A 23,873-nucleotide genomic window follows, 5' to 3' on the forward strand; every position below is an offset into this window, starting at 1 on the left:
CCGTCATTGCCTGCCCGGCATCGATAGAGAAACGTGCGCATTCCTCACCGCAGGAACCCTTTGATCAATAAAATAATAACAACGCCAAAAATCAAGCCCCCGAAACCAAAGCCGTGCCCTTTTCCTCCCGGCTCCGCTATAAAAACGCGCCCGCGCAGGGGTTAACCCTCGTCCGCCGCATCCCCATATTGTTTACCGCCTTAAACACGAACCCAGGTTTTATGCCCCGATCGGTACATACCATCGCTTGCTCGATTTTGTTGTCGATAGCTACCACGCTTGCACCAGAGGAGCTGTAAGAGAAAAAGAAAAGGGAAAAAAAAAATTACATTAGCGGCGGCTGAATTATTTAAGCGACAAGAGACACGAGCACTGGTAGCCAGTTGGCTGAGAAAGTCATCCTCCCGCTGCCCTGGCTGCTGCCTCACCGGGATGCTTCAATGCAGCAAAGCAACCTGTGAAGCAGCCCCGAACTCCCCTCCTGCAGCCGGATCACATATCCCGAAATTCCGCCTCTCCTCCCCACCCCCCCGCCCCGCTCCCCAGCAGACCACAAAGATGGAGCTTAATTGCAGGCTGCGGCAGAAGCGCTCCGCGCCGGGGAGGGCAGCCCCTCCGGGGAGGGGAGGCGAGGCGAGGCGGGCACCCGGTGCTGCTGCGGCTCCCCCGGACAAAGGAGCCAGCCCGGCGTTCACCTGCCCCGCCGCAGAGCGCCTCGGACACAACACTTATTTACCTACTGTCGAGCCTCAGGGATGAGTTGTCGGTACCCAGCAAAGACGATAAGAAAGAAATTGAGAAGTGTCTTAGTTGATAAACTCCTAGATCCATTGCCACTGGTCTACAACATTGGGCATTCATGCAACCGCGGCCAGAAGCGCTCCCTGCCGAAATCGGGTCTCCCTCGCTCCGGACGTGAGCCTGTGCGGGGGCTCCGGGCGGCGGGGCGGTTCCGCCGGGCAGCGCCGGGACCCTGCGGGGCGCGGGGCTGCGCTCGGCCAGCTCCGAGGTCAGCGCTCCGCCGCGCCGCACAAAACCGGCACGTCCCGGCCCCCCGCATAATTTATGCGCCGCCGCCGCCGACCATTGGCTCCACCGCCGCCCAGGCCACGCCCCCCGGCTCCTTCGCATCTCATTAAGCAGCGCTCCCCCCCATCACCCTGCCCCGGTAGCGCAGCCCCCCAGCACCGTCCGCGTCCTGCCCGGGCCCTCGGCACCCACGGGACGGCCCCGGCAGCAGAGGGGGATGCTCTATATACCCCTCCGCTTCCCGTGAAACCCTGACACACGCGGAGCGCCAGGCTTACCGTGCCGATTTCCACCCGCAAGAGTGGACGGAGGGAGGTTTAAAATAAAAATAATACTAATGATAATTAAAGGGGCTGGGGAGCGGGGGGAGAGCGGCGGGGTAGCTCAGCGCAGCCCGGCCCGCCACGCTTGCCAGCCCCCGCCGGCGGGAGTGCGGACGCGACGCCCGTTCCTGCGACAACACCGCCACCTATCGACGCACGGTGGTACCACCCGAACCGCGCCGGTTCGGCCCACTCACTCCCGCCAGGAGCAAGGAGCAGCGCCGGCTCCCAAGGCAACCCGGTGCCAGAGCCACCTGCCGGTACCGTCCCCCCCCTGGCCCTACCTCCGCGGCGCCCCGGAGATGGCAGCCCACGGCCGGTAACTCTGCCCAAGCGGGCAGATATGCGGGATATGAACCCACCCGGGAATGCACACGCTGCTAGTAAAAAAGTGTTTAAGGCTCCTGCTAGAGCTGCGATGATCTCTCTGCAGCCCTCCCGCAGGCCTTAATAGCCCGAAAAGACATTTCTGAAACAAATACGCAGCCAACACATCATCCACAGTGAGTGCACAGAGCATGAAGCTGCAGATTTCCAGCAAGCCAGCTAATGGTCTTCTGCAGCAACAAGGAAAACGCCTGTTTACTCGTTTTTATATGGTGCCATACAGCACTTACAAGTTGCTGCACAAGCATTAATAATTTAGGGGGAAAAAAAAAAATCTCCCACCTAACTGTGGTGGATGTCTCAACAAACGTTATGTGCTTGTGTCACGAAACTCGGTCACTACAGTCACAGCCCATCCAAGGGATCCTCTCTACCTGTCACAGTCCAGGAGAGCCAAGGCTGCATCAGAATGCTACAAAATACTGCCACAACAAGCAGACGGCCTCCAAAATCACTATTTTCTAGAGCTGTACTTTTATCAGGCATTACATGACTTAAAAGCACAAAAATAAAGTTAAAAACCCTTTTCATTTCCCTGTGACAATCTTCTCCAAGAACTAGAAGTCACATATTTGTCACAGGTGTTGCTCCCAGAGAAGCAGGAAATCCAGGAGGCACGGAATAATCATCTTAAAGCTAAATTTAGCATTTGCGTATCTGCATCATCCGTCTTAGTTTATTTATGTTGTCCCAGTCTACTATTCTTTCATTCAGTAATGCCAGAGTAGTACAAACTAATCCTATTCATGGGAGAGGTCACATTTGAGAATAAGAGCTCCTCACGGCCACTTTCCCAGTACCACATATGATGCTCATCCCATAAGGGTACAGCTCTCACCTTGCCCTTTGGGTGCCTGAGGAAGCTGCAGAGAACAGTACCTAATGGCCTGAAAATTAAAGCAAATTTTTAAAATTAAAAAAAAATCAAACTCACACCACACTACAAAAACAAACCCATATCTGCATTGACTTGCAAATTTAGTAGGAATTAGGAGCAACACATTAAAACATATGCAGCTGGCTCCAACTTCCCAACTACTAAGACAGACAGACACTGATAACCACACATTGCACGTAAACCTCAACTAACTGCTTTCTTTGAGGAGGCTGCTTACAACACTCAGGAGTACTCACTGCATTCAGTGATCAATGGAGGTGTTTAGCAACAGTTCCAAAAGCACATCAGAATCTCTGTCAACTCCTGTCCTAGACTCATTTAAATTAACGTTCTATGAAAGGCTGGGCTTGAAAAAAAAAACTAGTTAGGTCTCACAGAATCACAGAATCAGCTGGGTTGGAAAGGACCCCTGAGATCATCACTCTTGATCCACCACCACTGTGGTTACCAGCCCATGGCACTGAGTGCCACACCCAGTCTCTTCTTAAAAACCTCCAGGGATGGAGAATCCACCACCTCCCTGGGCAGCCCATTCCCATGTCTGATCAACCTCTCTGTAAAGAAATTCTAATATCCAACCTAAACCTCCCCTGGCAGAGCTTAAGTCTATGCCCTCTTGTCTTACTGGGAGAAGAGACCAACCCCCCCCCCTGGCTACCCCCTCCTTTCAGGGAGCTGTAGAGAGTGATGAGGTCTCCCCTGAGCCTCCTCTTCTCCAGGCTGAACACCCCCAGCTCCTTCAGCTCTTCCTCACAGGACTTGTGCTGGATCCCTTCACAGCCTCCTTGCTCTTCTCTGGACTTTCTCCAGCTCCTTCCTGAACTGAGGGGCCCAGAACTGGACTAAAATGACTCCTTCTCATGGCAGTTACTCCAGACCTTAGAATTAAGCAAACTTCAGCTGGACACAAACTCAGGGGCAGTTTTGGTCCCCTCAAGCTCTTCATCTGCAAAGGGCTGAGTAGGTGTAAAAAGGGAGCAGTCCTATCTCTGCTAATTAGATCCTTGTGAAGTCTCTTGAAGACAGCAACCTCACACGCCTGAACAGCTTTACCCTTGAAATGTCTGCTTTGCTGTTGCAGGAGAGACAGCAGTTATTCATATCTATTTTAATTTGTACATGTAAAAAGTCATGGATGAGTTCCAAGACATTTGTGCTGCCTTAATGACAATTATTAAATGCCATTGTTCCACTTACAACAGAAGAATTAGAATTCTCAGGTAAAATTAACAATAACATCGTTCTCTGTAATCTCTATTAATGTATCTTCATGAAAAATAGATATGATCCCAAATCCCACTAAACTCATTAACCATCTTCCACTAAGTTCATTGTGCTTTTAGCAAATTCCTTCATTTATTTTTAAATGCCTACAAGCTGAGTTGTGATTCAACATAAGGCTGTCAGCTGCGTAAGGAGGACTGATATTAATACGCATGTTCTGCTTTGCCCACCCTGTAAAAAAAAAAACAACACCAAACCAAAAAAACCCAGAACAAACCACACGTGTCCATTTATGGCTGAGAAAACTCTGAGCTCTCAGATCATCTAGGAAATAAAAACCATGACATAACCAAAACTGGGATAGGAGGGTGGGGGAAGTGGAATAGCACTGCTAATCTCCACTGTTGTCACCTCAACACTCAGTTATCTGCCTGACAAGGACAGAGACAGAACTCCAAATTTAAAGGTTGGGGGGGGCTGTTGTTGCTATTTAAAAATATCAAATTTTTATGAAATAAAACAATTTATGGAAAATCTAAATTTAAAAAAAAAAACCTTTTCCCTTCCTTGCTTTTTCTCCCCTTCTGCCTCTATCATGGCACTCAAGATAGATTTCACTCAGATTGGACTCAGGTCTTTACAGCAAGAAGGGAATAAAGATGACCCTGTTCCTTCTAACCACCTCTTTTAACACCTCATTAACAGACACAACACGATATTAGAGTCCTGCAAACGCTTACAATTCTACATTCCTGGGAGCAGAGGCTGCAGAATTCCTGTGAAGCCACTCTTGGGTCAGCACTGGGCTGGACCAATTCAATCCCCTGACAGCCCAGGATGGATGAGGAGAGGCATTTATTTGCTCAGAGCCTTGCTACAAGGAGGATCACAGGCTTTGGAAGTCTGCATATCTATGGAGCACTCCAGGTGTTTGAAGACTGCATAAAGTAAGAAAACAACTTGAGATAGGTTTCTGAGACTCGAGCAGGGCAGAATACAATATACTACTAAAGCAAGTAGATCACCAGCATCTTTGATCCTCAAAAAAATGCTGAAGTGGAAACACAGTATGGTTGTCAAAGATTTTTAGCACTTCATCTTTTGCAGTGTTTTTCAGCTCTTAAACAATGTTTTTCTCAGTAAGCAATTTCCTCTTGTCTCAATTTAATCACACTAAGCACTTGAAAAAGTGCTTTTCATCTCAAGCACATAATGAGGTAAGCTTCAACCCAAAATATTATTCTCCCTATGCAAGTCTGCTTTGGCACAGATCTGCATGCATGGTAAGAAGTTATTTCACTTTACGTTTTTCTCTTTCAAGTACCCTGTCAACGTACACTCCCTTTACATGCCAACATTAAAAGCAATAGACACATAACTCCTGAACTTGAAATAAATCTTGACTTTTGACTGGGTTGCAAAGAGAGCACACCAGAAACCTGATTAGAAAACACCAATTTCTGTCAAGCACACTTCCATCTCAAACTATAGACAGGCTCAGATTCTGGGGGATTTCAACTAGTTTTCAACTAGAAAACAAATACTGAAGAGGTTTAAAAAAAACCAAAAACAAAACCAACAACCAACTGTTACTCAAGACTAGAGTAACTACATTCTACATGACTTCTTTACATGTCCATTGCCATCTAAGGTGAGCAACAAATGGCAAAGAACTATTCTACCTTAGAATTCATTAATATAAAACTATGTCTGGTGACAACACCCCTCTCCCTCTTATGTCAAACTTACACGAAATTTCTCCAAGCTAATAACCTAAAAAGGAAACTGGCTGTAGTTGCCATCAAATACTAAGTGACTGTTTGTTTCAATAGGCCATGATTTTTTCCTTCTTCTCATTAAAGGTATGAGATAGACTGGAGACACTGCCCAGTGGTTTTTTTTTTTCCACACAGTAAATCATAATTACTTTTTTAACATACTAAGCCCCACCACCACCCCAAAGAAAGAAAGGAAGAAAAAAAAAAACAAACCCAAAAAGCCCAAAACACATTGACATAGTCTAAATAAAGATCACAATCTCATCCAACTTCCTTTTCCAGTCTCAAACTTGTAGCTAGGATTTTGATTTCAAGAAACTGAGCTCCTGAGAACTTACTGCTCAGCTCCAAAGGCAACCACACATTTTATTTCCAGCTTGAACTTGCCAGATTTAAAGTTATGTACCTGCTAAGTTCAAGAACCCCTTGCTACCAGATATTACTTCATCAGTTTTCCTAAATGTGTGCTCTCCCCCTCCACAGTAATTTGCATCCCTAATTTGGTTTGCTAGGAAGTGTGTTTGAGTTCCATGAAAAACAGATGAAAGGGAAAGCTGTGCAATATGCTAGGGAGATGATGTACTATATTTGTCATTTATTTATTTTCTAGCCAGATGTGCAAGCATAACTCAATAAATATTCAGTGGAAAGAATACATACACCCTACTGGGGTTCTGAAAATAACCTGACAGGCTCACTAATCCCACTCCATACCCAGCAGCATCCTGCTGTGTGCTCTGCACAGGAGACAGAAGGCTGCAGTTAAAACCAAGAAGATAACTAAGAAAGATCAAAAGACAAACGAGGAGTGGTTCTCACTGGGAATAATGTCTCTCTCTTTCTTTTACAGGCAACTAATTGCTAACTCAACCTTTGTTGTTTTTAATGAGAATTATAATGATTCTACCGATTTTAATACTGACAAAATAAAACATAAGGTTTAAATCAAGTACCTGGATATAGACAAACACAGAGATAACCCACTCATTACTGGTCACAGAGAACTCTGCAAGGAAATATGAGCCATCTTAAAGCAAGTTAGATGCATGGAGAGGGATGTGCAGCATCCCCTTTCCCCTGATCATCCAGAGATGACCACGTAGCTATGCAGCTGGGATGAAGGACCCTGATCCCTGTACAGCCAGTTGGTTTCACTGTCTAGCCACAGAGTCAAGTGAGGTGATATTATAACTCAAACCCTGAACTGCATCCAGGTGCTGCACCACCTAAATTTACAGTTGTACTGTATCTTAAAGGTCTTTTTCAACCAGAATGATTCTGTAGAGTTACAGATCTGCAGTAATATCTGGTTTCAGAATCACGGGCCTCTTCAATTTTATATGCAAGGTTAAAATGAGTAAGTGAGCATTTACCTTTAAACAGAAAATACTAAGTTTCAGAGGCTTACAGATTGCTTTAAATTTTTGTATTCAAATGAAATTATATATATATATTTATATATCAAAATGAACTAAAGTCTGCTTTTTAAAAACAGTAAGAAGGACTAGCTCAAAACCAGAGTGGCCTTTCTATCCCTTGATATCAGATAAGAGACCAGATGCCCTTCACTTTATGCTCTAAATAAACTGAAGTTACTGACGGCATTGCCTAAACACAACAGTGCAAGTCACAGAAGTTTGTGTCCCTGCTATCAGTTTTGTTGTTGTATTTTAACCAGCTACAACCAACATTAAGCATCCCAAGAGTTAGCAGATGCACCCAGCACTCCCTTCTTCAGATGATGCCATAACCAAAGGCTGAAGCATCTTCTGAATTCTTTGTGGCTTTTTTTTTGTTTGTTTCAGTAAAAGTGAAAGCCTTCCTCTGTACCCCTCAACTGCCCTTGACTAAGGACTGCAAGGGGGAAAAGATGCACCAACAGTGTTAGCATCCTGAAAGTTTTAAGTAAGACATCTGAGCCAGGAATTGATTTTCTTTCCTCCAGAAAGCTGTACATGTCACTTTGCATGCTGTCTGTGTCCCCAGGATGGAAGGGGAGAAAAACAGCTTAGTGCCATAAAGCAGCCTGTGTAGAAAAGTGATGAAATGGTACAATCTGTAAGTTTCAGTATCCGCAGCATGGACACAAAATTCATTTTTCCTTTCTGGGAAATGTGCTTTAAATAATTTTAGATTTAACTAATTAAAACAGCATTTGGTTCTTTGTTTTTATTCATAGCTCTCATATGCAATGCTTTTCTGAAAGCCAAGAACACCACCTTGGAGTCAAAACCACACTAGCATTTATTGCCACTTGTTCTAACTCCACAACAACAGATTTTTCACCCATGTGCTCCAAAATTAAAATAAGAGGGGAGGAAAGAGTCACTGGAGCATTTCAAGTTACACTCAATATAATAAAAGAAACCTAAGTATAGGAAGTGTTTTGGCACAGTGAGCATTTGGAAAGCTGAGGTTCTCTGCATGAAACATCACCTCTAATCCAGGGACCAAGAGCCCAAGAGGGACTCCAGCGCTGACACTCACCCTGCCTTGATAGTACACAGGGGGACTAAGTCATCACATTAAAAACCAGCCAATATAACCCACAACTGAGAAGAGTCCTCTTTTAGTATTTTTTAAGCTCTCAGTATCTTCTGTTTCCTTAAAGCTGCAGAAGAGTCACATGAAATGAGAACACTAAGTTTTATTGACTGGTGCTAATTGTGGAAGTGAGGGAAGGAAGATTTTAAGTTCCTCCATTTCTGCCATCCTTAGCCTCCTGGTAAAGCCTAAACCCGTTAGGTCTGTTTTTTTGGGGGTTTTTAAACACTTAATCCCTTCCTTCCTCATTTCCCACCTCCTCCCCTTTTTCTATTAGTTCCTCTTAAAACTATATTGAAAATCTTTGATCAGCTAACATTTTAGTCACACATATTTAGGAATTATTCATACTGCTTAACAGCTGGCCTACACTTCTCACCAAGTACCATTTTCCTTTTGATGGTCACTTTTCAATTCAGCACTTGAAATTAAGCCTGTATTTCCCACAGAAGTCTATCACACTAGAAAGCAATTCAGAGCTGCTGGGAGAACAAACCCTAAACTCCTGCAAATAACCAGTGTTGTCCTATGGTCTTCAAGAGGTTTGGAATATAGCTCTCTACTCCAGCTTCCAAAGAAATTATTTAGAGGGGGAAAAAAAAGGAAAAGAAAAAAGAAAAAAAATCAGTATTGATCAAAGTAGAAAAGTATGGAAACAAAAAGGCTGTAATGTGGGAATGGATGGAATCCAATCTGCTGTGAATGAGGAGAAAGATCTGCTAATGCTTGGCTTTTGATGTGGCAATTACCCCTCATCACCCAGTTTTGCAAAACCATTTTTAAGGCCATTCTGTTAAATAAGAATAAACCCCCAACACCAAAACTCTGTCACAGGGGTAACAATAAGGTGAGAATTCCATGCTGCTTTTCTTCCTCAGCAAATACACTAAGATGACAGACCTCCATCCATTTCCATTCCTATAATTTCTGTCTCCCTGCAATCACTGACAAATGGCTTCAAAGGTTTTATCAGTGAACAAGCAGGTGAATGGCTTTCAGATTAGCTCCCTTGGCTCTAATGTGCTTGTGTTACACAAATTTGTAATACTGTATTTCCTAATTTCTAAGTGGTCAAAGCCTTCTACTTGAGTTGTGCCTGAACCACAGTTAATCAACTTTTGGTGAGTCCCTAAAAAATGTAGAGAAAATTCAAGAGTTGTTATTCCAGACAGAAGTGCACTTTAACAGCTTGATTTAAGGTATTCAAGTGTATTTTTACACTTAAATGGAAATTTTCACATATAGAAATCAATCCCCATGCACCTCCATCCATTCACCTACTTCCTGGCTTCCTGTGGAAACAGGGATATGAGAGGAACCTGATGTATACATGTATGTATAGCTCAGTATGGCACTAAGAAATGGGCACAGCTGGATTTTAGAGTGGGAAAGCACTCCCAGGCATCTTAATCCAGGCACAGGTTTGGTGATTTAAGAGAGACAAATCCTGCTGACTCACGATTGCAGAAATCCCAACCAAGTAACTCCACATGGAAAACATTTACACTCTTCTTGCTGAAGGAAGAAATTGTAAAGCCATGCTGAATAAGATGCAGAACACCTGGGAAGGTACGTAAGACTATGCAATAAGGTGTGCTTTAAAATTACTTTTAAAATTACCTAAGGACAAATAAATAGATTTTAATCTGACTTGACTCTGCCTTGCAGCTTTAAAGACATATTACCCCCTTCAGCACAACACTTCTTTCCTGCAATCCTGCCACGCTGCAACCCAAAGAGAACAGTCAGAACACAGATGTGCTGGCTTAGCATATTTTGAAGATGTCCCTGGAACAACTTCTGGACCAGAGACTGCAAACAGCTGGCATAAATCCACAGCATCTACAGAAGGCCTGTGCATCCTGAAGTCCTGGTTCTCCTAAAGGAACCCCGTGCATTAGAAAGCCCACGTTTTCCAAAGGGCTGCAACTTCTTGCTTATCAACAGCGAGCACCTCGAAACCATGGGATTCGTGGTGGCAACGTGGGTCAGACACCACTGACACTTGGCCACCCTTGAGTCAGACCTCCTGCAGAAGATAACCTCTTAATCTCTCAGTATGCAGTTTGCTAAGGAAAGATTACAGCGTATTATTTCATACCTACTCAGGATGGGGGTAATCATCTTTAAGCTACATTTATGACTGTCACTAGGTTTACAAAGCAGACCTTTCCACTCTGATATCACTGCTGCCTGTTTGCTGGTGGATATCCTCTAGATATGTTTCACTAGCTGTTCCAGCAGTCTCTTGTACAAAACAAGGTCTGAGCTCATGTATGGACTGTGTCAGGCACCTGGAACATCTTGAAAACAATGACCTCATCTCCAGAAACCACTGTTGTTAAGATAACACCTTGACCTTTAAAAAAAACAACACACAAACAACAAGCAACCAAAACCAACCAAACCAAAACTCAAAACAAAACTCCCACAAAAACAAAACCCAAACAAGTCCAGTGCCTAAAGTCTGAGATGAGTAACCCACTTATTAATGTATGGGAACACAAAACAGCTTTCTGGTACATTTCCTCAGTCTCATGTGGCGTGGTAGCCCAGAGGCTCAGTAGCCACCTGTCTACAGGATCAATAGAATGAGCTGCCCCAGTGCTGCCAAGAAATATGGAAAAAACCCCTATTGCAACATAGGATTTGAAGCCCATCTTCCAGCTTCCCTCATGGAGCCAGGGAATATCTGCTGCAAAGTCCCATCAGGAGCAGAGGACAAGTCACCTCTTACAAAAACAACCCTGGGCAGATTCCCATCTGGGGAGGCACTGCCTGCTCTCACACAAGGTACAGAACAGGGGAATTCCTCTCTGCCTCCTCCCAGCCACTACCAGCACGTAGAAAGTAATATTAAGTAATATTAATCAGCAGTTCACATGGAAGCAATCGTGACAGCTATAAACAAAAATATCTGTAAGTGAATGTTTGAGTCACCAGGTAGCACTGCTGCAACTGAGACAGGCTCCTGCCTTGGTCTCCCCAAACCTGTTTTTCATCCCCATTTCTTAAAAAAGCCAGCATTTTAAAAGAAGCTGTTGATAAACTGAAAGAGGTAGAAAAGAACCACTGAACCAATTCAGAGATTACTGGGGAAGTAACTGAAAAACTGATAAACTGAAAGATGTCCTGGTACTTGAAAGGATCTTTTAAATCCTTGGAAGGACCCAGACCTGATTAAACTAAAGTGAGCATTTACCTTTAAACAGAAAATACTAAGTTTCAGAGGCTTACAGATTGTTTTAAATTTCTGTATTAAAATTATTTATATATATTTATATTTTTATATATATATATATTTATACATCAAAATGAACTAAAGTCTGCTTTTTAAAAACAGTAAGAAGGACTAGCTCAAAACCAGAGTGGCCTTTCTATCCCTTGATATCAGATAAGAGACCAGATGCCCTTCACTTTATGCTCTAAATAAACTGAAGTTACTGACGGCATGGCCTAAACACAACAGTGCAAGTCACAGAAGTTTGTGTCCCTGCTGTCAGTATTGTTGTTGTATTTTAACCAGCTACAACCAACATTAAGCATCCCAAGAGTTAGCAGATGCACCCAGCACTCCCTTCTTCAGATGATGCCATAACCAAAGGCTGAAGCATCTTCTGAATTCTTTGTGGCTTTTTTGTTTGTTTTTTCTCTCAGGCTTGCATCTTCTGTATTTCACAGCCAAGTTTCAAAAAGAAATACAGAGGATGACACAACACAATTTGCCACCTGTCTGCAGTCTGCATGACAAGAGAAGCAGGAGCTCCTGCACACCCATTTCCAGCTGCCCAGAGCCAGGCAGCTCCCCAGCAGCACAGAGATATCAGGCATTGCTTTTCCAAAGCACCTTGGCAGAGCTCCAGGGTCTGAACTCCAGATCTTGGACCTCATTCTGGCAGCCAAACTGAAAATGAAGTCGTATAAAGTATTTAATTTTATCAAGAGTAAAAGTCCTTCTCAGTATGCTATAAACTGCCCTTGACCAAGGACTGCAAGTGGAAAAAGATCCACCAACTGAGTCAGTGCCCTGAAAGTGAAAAAGTGAGATGCCTGACCTGGAAATCACTCTTTTTCCCTCCAGAAAGCTTCACACAACTTTGCTCTCTCTCAAAAGAGATTCTGTGTCTAACCAGGAAAAAGCCCAAAGCTTCTTTGGATTTGGCCCGTTCATTCAGAAGAGCAAGTTTCAGAAAGAATATATAACCACATGCAATACCAGCCAAGAAAAGGATTAAAAAAGAGATTAGAAGTTCTCCTTCATTTGCAATTTAGAGTGATGTGTCAGCCAGTCTTAATTCACAGGGGGAAAAAACAAACAAACAAACAAAAAAAAGTAGAGCAAAACCAGTATCTTTGAAAGAGAAACTAGAGTAAGGAAAAGGAAAAGCAAATGAGATGTAAAGAGAAGGTAGCTTGCTGAATAAGAACACAGGAGAAATCATACAAATATTCTGTTATGTTGTTAACAGATGCAGATTTTGGTTCACAATCAGAGGTGCCACATTATACTGCTATACGTATAGAAAGAAATCAGTTATACCAAAGCCTCCTAATAATGCAGAAAAGTTAAATAACACTTCAAATCCTTCACACTATTTTCATTATACTTAACATGGAATAAATTGGTTTGTGGAAGGAAACAATCTTCTCAACCCTTTCTCTTTCAGTAATATATAATGACACAAGTCACTGCTGTATATACATATTGTTCAAGCATAACAAATGTTATTATATTTCAATTGCTAATATAAAATATTTGTATTACACTGGTTTCTTAGACATTTAGATGAATTATTTTAGTATAATTTTTAACATTCATTTGGGAGTTCAAGCATGTTTTCAGAAACTGATGATTGCAGAAAAAAAGAGGTTTTTTTAAAAGCTTTCTAATTTATAACTTTATATTTTTTAAAGAGGCACCATTCAGAGAGGGAATCTATTGTCCACAGGCAATGCCACAAACACGACATGACAAGAATATCAAGTAAATGCAATTAATTGGTATTTGTCAAATTTTTTATGGTAAGAGCAACATATTTGAATTTTATGGGTGGGGCATAAATAAAGTACCAGTTCAGAGATCAGAAGTTATGAAGAACACATTCTGTGTTCCCTCCCATAGCAGAGTATTTGCCTCTGTACAAGGAACAACAACTCTGCAACATGAGGAGTCAAGGGCATTTTCCCCCCACACTGTCATATTTTGAACTCAGTAAAATAATTCTTCCCTCTCACCAAGTTACTTGGTATTTTTCTTTTTAACTCTAGAAAGTAACCAGATCAAAAACATGCCCCTTGCATTTCACTGTTTATATGTAAAAGGTTAATAACTGTAACTTGCAGAAGGCTAAGCTGTATTTCAATGCCTCTTCAAACATTTACAAGGATTAACTGAACTTTTCTTCAAACATGAGACAAGACAGAATATATTATGCATGAAAAAATATTTGAATTTATATGGACTTGTTTGATAAGTGTCAAATAATGCTAAAATTCTCATTTTTTAGCGTTACATCTTTTAGATTTGGAGTAACTGGAGTATCTCTTTTGAAAAGAGGAAATAAAAGCATTGTAAAGGTAAGTATTTTATCATACAGATTATTTCTAGGTACTACAGTAAATACAACTTCAAGATGTGCCGATTTTCAACCAGTAAGTAAAGCACTCTGTGTGACACAGTACTCTTCAACCAGTATGACATTCCTAGCTTGAAATAATTTTAAATAGTTTTAAAAAGAGCCAAGCACTCTGGTATAGGAGAAGCATTTTTAAGTACTTGCTCAAACAAAATAGTTTAAAAAAATCATTTAAGAGAAACAGAGGAAGACAAGTAAATCAAGCATCTAAGAATTTAAAACTTTACAAATACCTCTTTAGATGCTGTTCTAGTTCCAGGAATAACACTTTCATGGTTATTTGGTCAGAGCCTTGTTTCTGGAAAAGTGTCACTTTCATGGATGTACCTACTTAGTTTCCCCCAGATGGAGAGTCGGAAGAAATACCTCTGGGTTCTTGGCAGCCATAAGATTAGCATTAGCATTCCACTATTAACCACGGGTCCTGAACTCCACAGCACTTTCAAGAATCACAAAGCCTCACCCGTTAAAGATTATCCACTTACTTCTATTCAAAGTTTGCTGAGTTTAAGAGTGGTTGCTCATGACCAAAAAAAAACAAGACAGGCGAACAGTGACGACGCTACAGATCCTCAGATCACATGGTGTCCTGTTACATAAAGCATCAAGAGAGATTAAAATCTCCACAATTAGGTTTTCAAATCTCAAACAAATGCATCTTCTTTCAGCGGTGCCAAACTGGGCAGCTCTCAAGCTGATTCAGCCTGCTCCCACTTTTTGTAAAGCACATGTTAAGCGCTACGGGAAGCTAATTCTGCTTAGAGAAAGGCAGCCGAGTTGTACTGTTTTCTCTAATCAAAGTTCTAATGCTTAATGGCAACTGTAATTAGACAACAAAGTGACAGTTCCCAGTTTGCCAAAGCAATACTGACACAGGCAAATCCTATCCCTGAGTGCTAGTATAGCAAGAACTGGTGACAAGATGTGCGACTGGTTCGAGTCTTTTACAGAGGAGATAAAGATAACTCGTCATGTATCAAGCCAGATTTCAATCAAATATTGCTTATTCCTCATAGAAACATAGAGTACCATGTGGATTTTTTTTTTTGTGCACCGTAGTAGGTCTATACCTCATAACTGTGAGCCTACTTGCATAGGTAACAATATCCATCACTAGTCAATGCAAACCTCGATGCAATGCAATCCTTCCTCTATCATGGTGAACTGGTTTTTTCAGTGTGAACAAAAGAGACTGCCCACAATATATTGTAGAGAAGTAAACACTTTCCCAGCCTAACTCGTGAGCTGGAGAGGCAGAGATAACACCTTGCCATGGAAATTGCCAGCTACTTGCAGCATGTGTGCAGGAACCCCCACCACAGGAGACAGCCTGGGCACTGGTGTTACACTCTTCCACCAGACCAACACCACAAAAATGCAGAGCCAAAACCAGAAATCAAACCTAGCAAATGTTACCTGGGCTTACCACTGGCTGCTTAAGCAGTATCAGATGTGTTTCCTCAAGTAGGTTTGGCTTGCAAGACTGTATAGGAAAGAAACCAAATGGAAGGGCCAAACAAAGTGGCTGAGAGCATGGCCATCTAGTACTGAGCAGCACTTCTGTTCTACCTTGCCAAGGCACTGAAAAGGTGACTGATGGCAAGAGAAACAGGTATTACATGATAGTAAGAAAATAGTCTGGGTTGGGGAGGGGGTAAAATCAACCTGACTTATTAGAACTAGCAAAATATCACACAACTCTAAAATTTTGCTTAGGAGATTGAAAGGAAACAAACAAACAAACAACACAGTATTCTTTTCTCCCCCTGGTGTTTAAGGTTGAAGTAGAATTTGTTCCCCATTCTTAGAGCCAACGGGGAATTCAGATAATTTAGAGCAGATATCAGAGCCACTGACTGTGAAGCAGAACAGAGTATTTCCAAATGGTCTCCCCAGAGCCTGGTTTGTAGGGACAGAAGAGAACATCACATTCCTTTTGAAGCACACCAGGCAGACAAAAGCAGACAAGTTACACTTTATAAGTATTTCTCTCATTGCTTCAAGTCTATCTTCCTCTGCGCAGCACAGAAAGAGGTAACAGACATGGCTTGTTTGAGCATTCTCTCACTGCTCAAAAAAAAAGCCATGGAGGTGGGATCACTCAGGTGGTGGAACAGTTGTAGTCCACGATCTTGGTCCCTAGAAAAGAGAAGGGATGGTTGCTCTGAAAACAGAGCTACTCTTCAAAGCTTCAAGAGAAGCCTAACATAGTACAACTACATACATACAAAGGAAAGGAAGAATGATTTGTATAAAGAAGTGGACTTTCAACTGGCTTCCAAGGAACAATAAACTAGGAATAAAGGGATCAACAATTATAGCACTCAATAACCATTAAGATGAGAACATTTGACCCTGTATTATTGAATAACTTCAATGCCAAAGATGAAATATTACTTGTAGCAAAGAGTATTGCTTATTTTGAAGAGCAGAAGCAACAACTAGAGAAATGCTCAAAACCAGTTCCAGAAAGCTGAAGCAATACAGAAGTTGTAATCTGAGTGGCATCCTTACATATCCTTTCACAGTCAGAGACTTAGTACACCCATGGTCCCTAATGAATTCTACTGGTAGCAGAATGCTACTGGAAGCATTATCTTAAGTATTCACATATCCTACAACATATCCTCTTTTGGGCTGTTCTATAAACTACACCTCAGCCTGTATCCCACAGAACTTCACCAATAAAGATGCTGGCTTCAGATTCTAAGCTGTCCTTCTCCTCATCCTCTTTGATCTGTACATACACTACATGCACCAGTCACAGGTGTTTTCCAGGATGCCTTAAAACAAATGAATACACAGAGAAGTGTGTTGGAGTGGGAAAGGGATTAAAGCAGTAACGTTTGCCTGTCCTGTGGACAATCTTCATGTTCTCCTTTTTTTATTCCAAGATGCCCTCCACACAGGAGCTCCATCATGGTCGGTGCTGGGTGCCAACAATTAAAAAGAAGGTCCAGTAAGTTGTACACATCTGACTAACATACAGCTCAGCTCCAAGACTACTCAACTGACTCAAATCTGGGTTTCTTTTATAGCCAAAAGGATCACAAGATGTTGGAGTACTTGGGGAAAAGCTCGTGCCCACACACAAATAAAAACATACTGTAAAAATACCTATCTTTCCAGCATCCTTCTTAGGAGTTTAGGGTAAAATCCTTGTAGTTTGCTCTGCTTATTAAAAGTAGTCATGTCAGATTCAGTTTGAAAGTGAAAGCCAAATACATGTGTGTGTATGTATACGTATGAAGGTATGGTGAATATACTCAGTTGTTTCATTCTGCAGAGAAGCAAGTGAGACCACAGAGGGGACAGGAAGCTCCACCTTTGGTAACATTAATTGCCTTTCCTCATGCTTTAGCCCCAATTCTGGTGATGATTTTACAATAAGACAATACTCAGACATTGTTTGATGCTAATTCTCTAGTTAAGCCAAGTAAAATGGTTTCTATACCACGGATCTAAAAGCAAATAATACCAATTCATCACTTATTTGGTGGGTTTGTGCCACAGAGCTGCCTGACCAGTTCCATTTATCACCTTCATGAAAAACAGCAAAGGATTTGCTTTGTCAGTTACCACATTGAAATAAAATTAAATGGTAAAACATAAGCACAGCACAGGCAGGTATTCCAATAACCAATTGATTTTTCTCATAAGCATTCCCATAAATTTGCCAATTCTGGCTACAATGTAGTCAAGTAATTAGAAGTATTCCTCAGTTATGTGTAGGTCAACAACTTACAGGTAATGGAAAGCACAAAAGAAATTGCAAGCCAAATGGATTAACTAAGCAGTGGAACATTTTTACTGCTTTGAAAAACAGCCTCCAGCTGCAACCAAAACATGCCTGAAATACAAGGATCTTCTTTCTTTTCCTGTCACATTCAAGAATTCAGCACCAAGCTATGCTTTCCTTCCTTTGTCCTGAACCATTCTGGCTGTTATATAAAGTGACAGATTGCAAAGAAATGAATTATCACTGTGCATGAGCTAGGATGTCAGATACGGATTTTACCATTTAATGAAACAAAAAAACAACAAGATTTTATGCATGATAGCATCAGTGTACCAAGGTTCCAACACCACCACCACACACTCACACCCCCTCCACTGCTCACAACTCTTACACCCAAAGGAGAGGAAGGTTTTTTAATGTACTTCACTTGCAGTACTCCTTGACAGTTTGCTTTTTAAAAAGCAATAAAAACAACCAACCACATCAGCCCAAGTTCAGATTTAATCTAGAAAGTGAATGGGTCTGGCATTCAGCCAGCAGATTTACCTTTGACGTCAATCTGAATGAAGTGCAGCACTTGAGCACAAATTCCTGAGAGTGTCACACATCACTGAGTAAGCTGCCATACCTTCACGGGGTAAACATTTAGCAGGTTCACTTTCCACTATAGAGGACTTTAGAGACAGCATGAATAATGCAGATTTTACCATAGGAAACAGCAGAAAATGCAGCACAGGTCAACATTTAGACTATAAACATAAAAGCTCTATGGTAACCACATCGATTTTGATGGAATGAAAAAAAAGAAATTTAAAACTCTGACATCTGTATGAATGCTCAGTAAAGCAGAAAATATACCAGACAAATAATCAAGCTCTTCTGGAAACTTTTAAGTTACAAACACACAATCCTTAAGATTAAGTGTTTAAAAATTACTGAAACAGTGATCTGAGATTCATGTCAGGCACCAGTACCCAGGATTTCCAAAGTATGTTTTGTGATCTGTCTCTAAGACTACTATAAGGAGGCTTCAAAGACGTAAAAAACCCCATCTATATGAAGCTGCAGTACAGGAGATTCCCTATACACCTTTTTTTTTGTTGTTTTGTTTTGGTTTTTTTTTTAATGCTCTGTTACCCCCGCCCCAACCACCTTAAATTAATCTTTATGGAGTACTTTGGCGCAAAGTGGTTTGGAAAGCTGCTAGTTAGTGACAGCAGAACACAAAACCCAAATCTGACTAGAGAAAACATTCTTTAGAACTCACTAGAGAAGAAAACCATGCTGGATTACTAAAGGGAATAAACCAGACAATGAGAAAAAGGTAAAAGCACAAAAAGCCCTACAAAGGTATCTGCACAATAATGAAAACCAAAGTAGTGAAGTGAAAGCCAAGTGTGTAGATGCCAAGTTGGGAAGTACCTTATTTCCAAACACTAGCAGCAGAAATCACTGCTGTACCTTTGCTGTCCTCCTTGTGTTCTGAACACATGTAATGAGGTTAGAAAAGACAGCTTTATTTCAGTCCATCATTAAGCAACTTAAAAAAAAAAAAAAGTACCTTTAGCTATTAATATCTTACTTGAGCACTTGAGGAATATTCTTATACATCTTTCATACTCATCACCAAGTGACAGGAAGGTAGGGCTTTAAAGTTACACAAAGGTAAGCATTACAATTGGACAAAATTAATCTCTTGTTTTACACTTAGTTTTCCTTTTCTCTTGGTATCACTACATATACTCCCAAAAGGAAAATCCTTCCTGTGTGAAAGATCAAGAAACATGCACAAAAACAAACTTACTGAGTCTAGAACACCCAGGAGCCACCTTTAGGCATGGCCACAAGCAGAGCCCTGTGGGAGAACCCTAAAAGGCAGGCAGATACACATAAATTTTCTTCATTATCCCCCTACTTGTCAGCAACTCAAGGAGTTCCTGCACAAGATGGAGTAACTTAATGTTTAACAACTCAAGGGAATTTTCTTCCAAGAACTGGTCCTGTTGTTTTCTCTTAAAGAAAACACATCACGCAGTTCTAAGACTTTATAAAACTCTGGTTGGTTAATTCTGAGTTAATTATTGAGGGAAAAAGCCAGTTGTCAAACTACCAAATATGAAGCATGAACCACTCTGGATGCTGAAGAGATTTGAATTTGAATCTCTGGAGCAGACACACACTATTAACACCTGGAAGCCAGCATAGCATGCAGGAGCAGCTACAGGAGTTAAGTCTTCTCTAAGAGCCACAAGCAAGCCATCTGCAAGTGAATGCTTTACTTTCCACTAACTGGAAATCACAACTTCTGACATTTAATTATACAGAAGAACAAATGTCCTTAAAGCACATTCAAGCTGTGAAACCATGACAGCACTGAGACAAAGAAACATGTTTTTAAAAAACTAAGTAAAATAACTTGGGGGAGGGAGGGGGAGAGAACTAATTATGAGCATTAGTACAGAATATGACTCCCAGTTGGGTTGTTTATTTGTTACTGGTTTTTTATATTGTGGAGATCAGTAAAATTAGATGAGACAAGGAGACAAGGATTAGGACAAAATTAGGAGACAAGCCTAGCATCTCTTCTACAGGTAAGACATCCCTTTATCCTGGCTTTCCTGTGTTATCCTAAAGTCAGTGCTCCTTTCCTTTGCCATAGGCACCTGTGAAATCCAAACCAGCAGAATCTCTGATTAACAACCAGCCTGATTAACATGGACTGACACAGCACAGTAACAGCAGCTCAGCAGTTCTCTTCCTGCAAGGGACTGTCAATTTATTTTGCATGTTCCATCATCTGAATACAAAATAATGAAGGATTTACAGACATCTAGCTAGACTGGAGGGGAAGGAACCCCCTCTCCCACACACACACACACCTGTGTTTGGTTGTGTTGGTGGTTCTTTTAACCTATGAATGCAAGAAGGGGGAAAAAAAAGTCCTATGAAGCTGCCAGTCATAATCCATGGAAGGGATTCTCACTCATGGAAGGAAGGAATTTCAACAGAAAAATGCAGCATGATCCTTTTAAGAAGGGCCACCCAAAACCTTCAGAGGACAATTCCAAACCAAATGTGCATCCTGCCCAGACATCCAGACTGAAACTCACCACTAGGCATGGGCTGGCAGAGCTATTCTTGGATACCAGAAACTCCTCAGTAACACAGGAACCCTATAGGACTAAATTACAGCTGACATTCCTTAGGCATTTGGTGACATTCATATTAAAGGAGTAAGTTAAAGATTTACAGCAATGCAGTTCTTCATTACTAAGCTAGGAAGACTTTTTAACTCTTTTGACAGAATTTTTTTTTTCCACAGATCTCTTTCCACAGAATTTTCCCATCTTTCAGATTCCAGAGAGGAGCTTGCAACCAAGAAGCAATTCAGAACTCAAAAGCTTTGGACCCTGTGATGCTAGTGTGTTATTTTTAACAGGTTAATGTGTTTCAAGAAGGAGGCAAGGAGAAAAACAATGCAGCAACGCCTATGAGACACTACACCAACACAAATTCATACAGGAGTAACCAACCCCTTTTGATATCTCAAGCACAGCAACTGTAACATGACCTCCGATGCCCTAAAGCAAGCTGCAGAGAGCAGAGCAACTCTGTTTCTCTGCCACATCCAGTATTTTCCCATGGGGGCAGAAACACTGTGACCCTGATTCACTTCAATTATGCCAGACACTGAGAGGCAAGATCCAGCTAAAAGGGGGATTCTCTTATGTCTAAACCCAAATAAAACCCTCCAGGAACTCAGTGCTGCCCCTGGGAAGGACACTCCACCAGGCCCAAGGATTCAGCTTCCAGAGCACCAGGGCTGACACGGAGTTACAGTATCATAGAATCACAGAATCATAGAATCGGGTGGGTGGGAAGGGACCTCTGAGATCATCAAGTCCAACCCTTGATCCACTACTGCTGCAGTTACCAGCCCATGGCACTGAGTGCCACATCCAGTCTCTTTTTAAATATCTCCAGGGATGGAGAATCCACCACCTCCCTGGGCAGCCCATTCCAATGCCTGATCACCCTCTCTGTAAAGAAATTCTTTCTAATATCCAACCTAAACCTCCCCTGGCACAACTAAAGACCGTGCCCTCTTGTCTTGCTGAGAGTTGCCTAGCAGAAGAGACCAACCTCCCCCTGACTACCCCCTCCTTTCAGGTAGTTGTAGACAGCGATGAGGTCTCCCCTGAGCCTCCTCTTCTCCAGGCTGAACACCCCCAGCTCCCTCAGCCTCTCCTCATAGGATCTGTGCTCAAGTCCCTTCACCAGCCTGGTTGCCCTCCTTTGGACCTGCTCCAGGACCTCAATCTCCTTCCTAAACTGAGGGGCCCAGAACTGGACACAGGACGCCAGGTGTGGCCTCACCAGGGCTGAGTACAGGGGCAGAGCCTCTCACAAGCACCTCTCACAACTCAGGCACTGCATCTGCAGAAGGGAACAGGGTGCAACTTGCTGCTGAAACTGAAACTCCTGGGTCTGACAGGGCCTGACAAGTCCTTTGTGCATTATCTGTTCTCACACAAATAACTTGCATGGTGCTGTGAAACTTACTCAAATATGCTGATTTCTGCGAACATGTGTTTAAAGAAGCTGACAGGAAAGCAGCAGCACCAAAATAACAGCAGGGGCAGCAAACTAAATATTTTACCGTTTTGAGCCACTGATACTACAAGTTTTTTTCCTATAATGAATTCCACCAGTGCCCCACCATGAACGATTAAGCCACATCAAGAGTCAGCAACACCCTAACATCAAGCATTAGCTCCTATAGCAGGCATTGGAAGACCACTAATTCCATATGTGATTATTTTTTCTGTGAACATTTAACTTTTACACACCTACTACCCTCTATTTATTTTGGTATTCTAAACTGATTGTATTGAGCAATGTTTATTTCAGAGAAGACTGAAAGTCACAACCTTCGATTTTCTTATCTGGCTATGTAACAACAGCAAGCAACTCTGCAATTAGTTGCTTCTGACATAAAATTTTCTTTAGAGACTTTCTGACTATATATATATTCATTCCTTCTCTTATCAGTAAGAAACACAGAGTGAAAATATTGCAGATGTGCTGGAATGTCCCTCTTTTAAACCAAAAATTTGGACTCCTGTTCTATAACCAGTAATCAGTCATTCTCTTGAAATTAATTGTTCCAGTGAGGTAAATATAAGATATGGAGGTTGTTTGGGGGACTAAAATGGAGGTCTGAAAGAGTATTACTGCATCTCAGAGAAAGGTATATTATTTATATAAATGCTACAATTAATGAGTCCAAGAAATATATTTATCATTAAATATTACATAATAGAATCACGGGAAAAACATCAAACTACAGATTTGGAAACTACAAAAACACATCAGTGAACTATATAAAGAGACAACAATGAAGAACAAAAATAAAGGCAAGTGGAAGCAGGAGAGGAACAGGGAGAAAAAGCAGTCAGAGAAAAGAGCAAGGAGAGCAAAGCATTTAAGACAGAAGGGTCAAGAACCACATAAGGCAGTGAAGAGGATAAAGGAATTATGGACTAAAAATACCCCAAAGAAAGGTTAACAGCAGATTTTTGGGGTTTTTTGGTACATTTAATAGAACATTTTTTAAAAAGAGCATTTCTGCAAATGTCAGATTTTTCTATATAAAGAGAAATATAGGAGGGGAAGGATTAAGAAATTAAATCTACAGTGAGCAGCTGCCAAAGCCCTGCAATTCCCCTTGGCAAGCCAGCACTTTAATTCTTAACCCAATGCCATTACATCACTGTCACAATGACAGCTTTTGGGAAAAAAGGAAAAAAAGTAGAAAAAAAAAATCAGAAGCTTTCAACTCTCAATCTCTCTTCTCTGCCTACAGAAGCAAAAGCATCCAGTTTATGATGACTCCCTCCTTAGTTCATACTTTAAATACAAAGGGCTACAGAAGTACTTTAATCTAAGGCACCAGAAGTAAATGATCTTTACATGTCTCGGCTTCTCCCACTGGAAGGGGACATTCTGTGACCTCCAAACAATACAGTGCTATTTTTGCTCCTCTTCAGAGCACAGGGTGGAAGAGAGACTGAGGAGGCATTCTGAGTGAGGAGGACAGACAGATGGACACCCTGCTAGTTTACCGACCTAAGTAATGGCTAACACTTCATATTGCTCACTAAAAATGCACCAGAAACAGTAAGTATGATGGGTTTTAAGGGTTTTAAGACCTAAAACATCTCTATTTCTGGATTCTAAATATCAATTAATCAAGTTTAAAGAACTATGAATTTTTGTTTCCAAGGTGCCTGAAAAAACCCACAGTTTATTACT

At 41.7% G+C, this 23,873-nt stretch overlaps 1 protein-coding gene across 7 annotated transcripts in view; it reads right to left on the reverse strand.

Annotated features, from left to right (window-relative positions):
- Window positions 1-23,873, reverse strand: part of TSC22D1 (TSC22 domain family member 1) — a 97,468-nt gene that overhangs the window by 2,509 nt on the left and 71,086 nt on the right. For 2 of the 7 annotated variants that reach the window (XM_030466129.1, XM_008504870.2), the window contains one exon: window positions 242-293. In XM_030466129.1, coding sequence (XP_030321989.1) covers window positions 242-293 — 52 coding nt within the window. Of the gene's footprint in view, window positions 1-241; window positions 294-551; window positions 569-736; window positions 1,033-1,307; window positions 1,325-14,052; window positions 14,154-23,873 lie in introns of those variants that run through there. The other 5 variants (XM_008504872.2, XM_030466514.1, XM_008504871.2 and 2 more) reach the window with 5 other exon arrangements.

The sequence above is a fragment of the Calypte anna genome, chromosome 1, assembly GCF_003957555.1.
Source record: "Calypte anna isolate BGI_N300 chromosome 1, bCalAnn1_v1.p, whole genome shotgun sequence".
NCBI lineage: Eukaryota > Metazoa > Chordata > Aves > Apodiformes > Trochilidae > Calypte > Calypte anna.